The sequence below is a fragment of the Odocoileus virginianus genome, unplaced genomic scaffold, assembly GCF_023699985.2.
Source record: "Odocoileus virginianus isolate 20LAN1187 ecotype Illinois unplaced genomic scaffold, Ovbor_1.2 Unplaced_Scaffold_19, whole genome shotgun sequence".
In the NCBI taxonomy this organism is placed as follows: domain Eukaryota; kingdom Metazoa; phylum Chordata; class Mammalia; order Artiodactyla; family Cervidae; genus Odocoileus; species Odocoileus virginianus.
The window spans coordinates 49,495-55,503 of NW_027224281.1; the positions used below are offsets into that span (position 1 = coordinate 49,495).

The window sequence follows — 6,009 nt, forward strand, 5'->3', positions numbered from 1 at the left end:
TCAAAAATAATAAAATGGGACTATATCAGACTTAAGAGCTTCTGCATAATGAAAGAAACAATTCTATGAGAGGTAGGGATTGGTTTGGTCCCTTGCTTGTACAACTCCAATTGAACAACCGGAAATCTGAGAGCTAATGCACATGAATGAGACATATTTGCAGACATTTTATCATGTGTAAATCTTCATCTGCCTTGTGATATTTCATGTATAATATATAATTTGTAAGTTAGAAAAAAATAGAAGAAGGAAGTCATTTTTCAGAGATTCAGGTTTGGGACAGGTGACAGTACTATACAAATAGAAAAACAAAGTGGCCTTTTCTTTTTTCTTTCTGATTTTACTTTCTGCTTGTACTGAAGCATCAGGTAACATAGCTTCAGAGGAGTTCTGCTTAAGATACATTTGGGAATCAGGTTGCCATGGCAAATGTCTCTGAAATAACAAATCCCCTTAGAGTGTTCTGAGAAACTCCCCCCACCCCATATCTTCTTTGCACTTGGATCTCAAGGAGAGCCTATTTTAATTTCATTTTAATGAATTATCTTTCTTCATTTTCAACTTTTGTGTAGTGGGATTGAGATTTGTTAGGGTTACTCTGGGACGTGGAAAATTCTAAATGCATATCAGAAAGATAAAGCACCATTATTGCTAAGTCTTAGCTGAGGGTGAGCAGGTCCTCACTGATGTATGTGCACAAACTCATAACCACACACTGGCCTGGGTGCACTGCTTTTAGTTAGACTTGCCTGGAGGAAGACAGACTTTTGCCTTTGTGCTTTGATTTCATAATTTTTGTAAGAGGACTTCTGCTATTATCCCAGAACCAAAACTTCTCTAAGCCACTGGCATGCCAAATCTCAAGTTTCCCCATATCAAGATTTATTTCTTGGCCATTAAACCTGTCATCCTTAGTATATAAAAGCTACCGGGAAGAGATGTGCAGTACAACTTGCCTCTTTAGTCTCTATTTGAATGAAATTCCTTCCTGAAAACTGTTTGAGAATGTGTACAATTTACAGTAGCCAAGCCTGATGTCTAGAGACAAATTGGTTCCTGTCAGTAACATACAATAAGCACAATGTCCTTGGCCCCTGTGAAGTTTGGAGTTGGAGAGACCAGAGTTTGTGTTAAGATTCTGAAACCTACAAGCTGTGTGCCCATTTCACCTTTAAAGTGAAGATTAATAGGTCTAGCCTATTAATAGGTTGTTATAGATGGGGAAACAGTGGGAACAGCGTCAGACTTTATTTCTTGGGGCTCCAAAATCACCGCAGATGGTGATTGAAGCCATGAAATTAAAAGATGCTTACTCCTTGGAAGGAAAGTTATGACCAACCTAGATAGCATATTAAAAAGCAGAGACATTACTTTGCCAACAAAGGTCCGTCTAGTCAAGGCTATGGTTTTTCCAGTGGTCATGTATGGATGTGAGATTTGGACTGTGAAGAAAGCTGAGCACCAAAAAATTGACGCTTTTGAACTGTGGTGTTGGAGAAGACTCTTGAGAGTCCCTTGGACTGCAAGGAGATCCAACCAGTCCATCCTAAAGGAGATCAGTCCTGGGTGTTCATTGGAAGGACTGATGCTGAAGCTGAAACTCCAATACTTTGGCCACTTCATGCGAAGAGTTGACTCACTGGAAAAGACCCTGATGCTGGGAGGGATTGGGGGCAGGAGGAGAAGGGGACAACAGAGGATGAGATGGCTGGATGGCATCACTGACTTGATGGACATGAGTTTGAGTAAACTCTGGGATACGGTGATTGACAGGGAGGCCTGGCGTGCTGCGATTCATGGGGTCGCAAATAGTCGGATGGACTTCCCTGGTGGCTCAGACGGTAAAAGCGTCTGCCTACAATGTGGGAGACCTGGGTTCGATCCCTGGGTTGGGAAGACCCCTGGAGAAGGAAATGGCAACCCACTCCAGTACTCTTGCCCGGAAAATCCCATGGACGGAGGAGCCTGGTGGGCTGCAGTCCATGGGGTCGCAAAGAGTTGAACACGACTGAGTGACTTCACTTTCACTAAAGAGTCGGATAGGACTGAGCGGCTGAATTGAACTGATGAGGAATTAATGAGATAAAATTATTTGCGTGTTACTTTGGATCCTTCCTATGATGTTTCTGGAACACAGTATAAGTGCCCAATGCAAAGTCTTAAGAATTATTTTTCCCACACTGCTTTGCTCTTCTTTGTTCTTAAAAAGATGTATCCTGAATAAAAGAATAGGTCATTAAAAGCCTTGTCAAACATTATCAGAAATGTAAACAAACACTTCTTCTTCTCTAGGGAAGGTGGTCTCTTGGAGCCGTAATCCCGAGGGAGTCTCTTGTAATGAGGTCAACTGAGATCTCTGATCCAGAATAAAAGTCTTCAGTTTCCTGTTATCTATGGGTATAAGGAAAGGCTGCTACTTCATCCCTGGAAGCTAGATAGGAGGCTCAGGGCAAAACCACAGTCAGAGAACATGTTCTTCTGCTCAGCAAAATAAGCAAGATAAACTAGAGGTTTTGATCCTTAAAGTTGAGAAGCAGAAGCAGAAGCATCTGAACTCTGAATTTTCACTTTCTTTTCACCAGGGCATTTGAGTCGCATGAAAGAGATAGATGAGAGCTGGCAGAGCACAGAACTATGACTCCAAACTGAAGGGTGAGTGGGTGTCTGCCTGACCTGGTCTGTCCTGTGGCAGAGAGGTTATAAGATCATGCTCTGAGCCAGACCACCTGAGTTCACCTTCTGTTACAACTGGGATTTGTGCAAGTCACTTGAGTTCAGTGTCTTCATCTGTTACATGGAGATAACTATAATGCTACACAGCATTTAGAACAATACCTGTCCCACAGTTAGAGCCCTGTAAGTGCTCCTTTTCTTTTTCTTAAAGTTTATTGATAACTTTGCATTATGACTCCATTATTATTAATGCATGTGTGCATGCTCAGTCGTGTCTAACTCTTTGCAACCCATGGACTGCAGTCCACCAGGCTCCTCTGTCCATGGAATTTTCCAGGCAAGAATATTGGAGTGGATTGCCATTTCCTTGCTCCAGGGGATCTTCCTGACCCAGAGACGGAATCCGTGTCTTCTGTGTCTCCTGCACTGATAGGTGGATTCTTTACCACTGAGCCACCTGGGAAACCATCATTATTATTGTCATCACATAATCATTTCACAGCTATTCCAACCAAAGACCCTGGGCACATGACCTCATCATCTTGCTCTGTTCAGTTTGAGACCCAAGGTGGAAGGTCTAGGCAGGGTAGAATAGCTTCCATGTCTCCAGAGCAACCCTAGAGAAGGGCCCCAGGTCTTACATACTTGACCAAGGGCTGTGGAGGGGAGGAAGTGCACAGAAGGGGTACAGGAAAAGGTGGCTGGATGAGTTCATGGGCTCTCTTTGGTTGTATCAGCCTTTACTCTGAAAGCAAATTTCACCCACAGACAGTTACTAGGGTGGTTCATGGCACTTGGGGACCATGAAAACAGAGTAGGTATGAAGAAATGCCGTCCTCTTGAAGTTCAAAAATCTCTCAGTTCAAATACTATTCTCAAGATGGATTTTTTTCCTCTCTTTCTCTGAACAAATCTTTTCCCCTCACAGATCCTCCCAGAGGAGAATGGCTGAATGGAACACCTCCTCTGTGACAGAATTCATCCTCGCAGGCTTAACAGATCAGCCAGAACTCCGGATCCCCCTCTTCTTCCTGTTTCTGTGTTTCTACATGGTCACCGTAGTGGGCAACCTGGGCTTGATAACCTTGATTGGACTGAATTCTCACCTTCATATTCCCATGTACTTTTTCCTCTTCAACTTGTCCTTCATAGATTTTAGTTTCTCTACTGCCATCGTCCCTAAAATGCTGACAAGTTTCATCTCAGAGAAGAACTTCATTTCCTATGCAGGGTGTATGACTCAGCTCTTTTTCTTCTGTTTCTTTGTCTTTTCTGAATCCCTCATCCTGTCAGCAATGGCATATGACCGCTATGTCGCCATCTGTCAGCCACTGGTGTACACGGTCACCATGTCTCCTCAGGTGTGTTTACTCCTTTTGTTGGGGGTCTATGGGATGGGAGTGTTTGGGGCTATGGCCCATACAGGAAATATAGTATATCTGACTTTCTGTGGTGACAACCTTGTCAATCACTATATGTGTGACATCATTCCCCTCCTTGAACTCTCCTGTAACAGCTCTTATGTAAATTTGCTGGTAGTCTTTATTGTTGTGACCATTGGCATTGGGGTGCCCATTGTTGCCATTTTTATCTCTTATGGTTTTATTCTTTCTAGCATTTTCCACACTAGCTCCACTAAGGGAAGGTCCAAGGCTTTCAGTACTTGCAGTTCCCACATACTTGCAGTTTCTCTTTTCTTTGGGTCAGGAGCTTTTATGTACCTCAAACCACCTTCTATTTTACCTCTTGATCAGGGAAAAGTGTCCTCCTTGTTCTATACCATTGTGGTGCCCATGTTCAATCCATTAATCTATAGCTTGAGGAATAAGGATGTCAAATTTGCCCTCAAGAAAACCTTGGACAGAATAACATTGTCTTGAAGAAATATTAGAAATTGAGAAAAAGGATCCAATATTTTTCTATTGGAATGTTTGTTATTATTGTTGTTGTTATTTGGTGTGGACTTCAAGTTCCAGTGCTTCCATTCTGTCCAATATATAAAGGAGATTAAACTTTTTTCCAAGTGGATTCATCCTCCCTCACCCTCATTTCCCCTCTTCCTTCTTTATTTTACAGAAGTAGTTGCTATATTATAGACTATTCAATTTTGAGTGGGACTTTGGAATCATTTAATCCAGTGCCAGTGTATAATACATCGCACTTTGGAGACTCAGAAATGTATGTTACCCAAGAATATAGAACTACCTGGTGCCACAGCTGAGACTGAAATCTTGGCTTGAATCCCAACCTAGTTTGTTTTCTTTATGCCATGTTTTCTTGCCTAATGTCTTTCTTGGAATATTCTACTTCACATGTTTGTTGACCTAGCACATCTAACTTATGAATATGTTCACAGTAATTTCATGCTACTTCTCACAGGATAATTTTAATATATCACATTTTGTAAGAGAGTAGGAGGTGAAAGATTTTGTTGAGTTGGTCTTGGCAAAATGACAAGATCAGTTCTGATGAATTTTGTAGTGTGTGAGTGGGAAGTATGTTAGATTTCAGATAAATGCAAGATGGGCACCTCTGACTTGGTAGTTGGAGCTCTAGGGACAAAGTTTAGTGAATTAGAACTTCCAGGTGAGAGAAATATAATTTGATGGGGTATAAAGATGTAGGGTGGAGGTATTTCAACACTCATGGGCCAGAATTTGGAGTTTCATTTCAAGGGGTACCTTGGCTGTAGTCTGAGTTAACTGGGAGCTGTACTATCCAATACAATAGCCACTAGCCATATACAGTATCCAGTACTTGAAATGTGATCATCCAAATTGAGGCATGGTGTAAGTGTAAAATACACACTGGAGCTTTGAATAATTAATATGAAAACTAATGTAAAATACCTCATTGATTGTCTTTTATATTGACTACATTCTGAATTGACACTTTTGATCTACTATGTTGAATAAAAATGCAATTAAAATGAATTTATCTGTTTAGTTTTTTAACATAACTATCTACCAGAAAGTTTACAATTATACAGGTGGCTTGTATTTTATTTCTTCATTTCTTGTAATATTTCTATTGTCTGGAGGATGGGACAGAGAAGTAGATGGCTGTGGGTACACATTTAGTTATCAGGGCAGCACCAAGCTACTTTCCTCCTTTTTAGAAGAGGCAATTGCTATTGCATTTTCAGGCACTGCTGATTGCCATCACATTCTAATGATGAGGCAAATGGGGAAGAGATGTTGATTTCAGGATAAATTTTCAAAACCACAGTATTATTGAATGGAAAACGTGTGTGTGTGAGTGTGTGTGAGCCCCTGCGTGCACTATGTTGCTTCAGTCATGTCTGATTCTTTGCAACCCATAGACTGTAACCTGCCA

At 41.3% G+C, this 6,009-nt stretch overlaps 1 protein-coding gene across 1 annotated transcript; it reads left to right on the forward strand.

Annotated features, from left to right (window-relative positions):
- Positions 1–3,617: 3,617 nt before the first annotated feature.
- On the forward strand, positions 3,618–4,553 carry LOC110147731 (olfactory receptor 8B12-like). The gene has a single exon (XM_020909402.2). The coding sequence runs from the start codon at positions 3,618–3,620 to the stop codon at positions 4,551–4,553; it is 936 nt and encodes a 311-aa protein (XP_020765061.2).
- Positions 4,554–6,009: the final 1,456 nt, after the last annotated feature.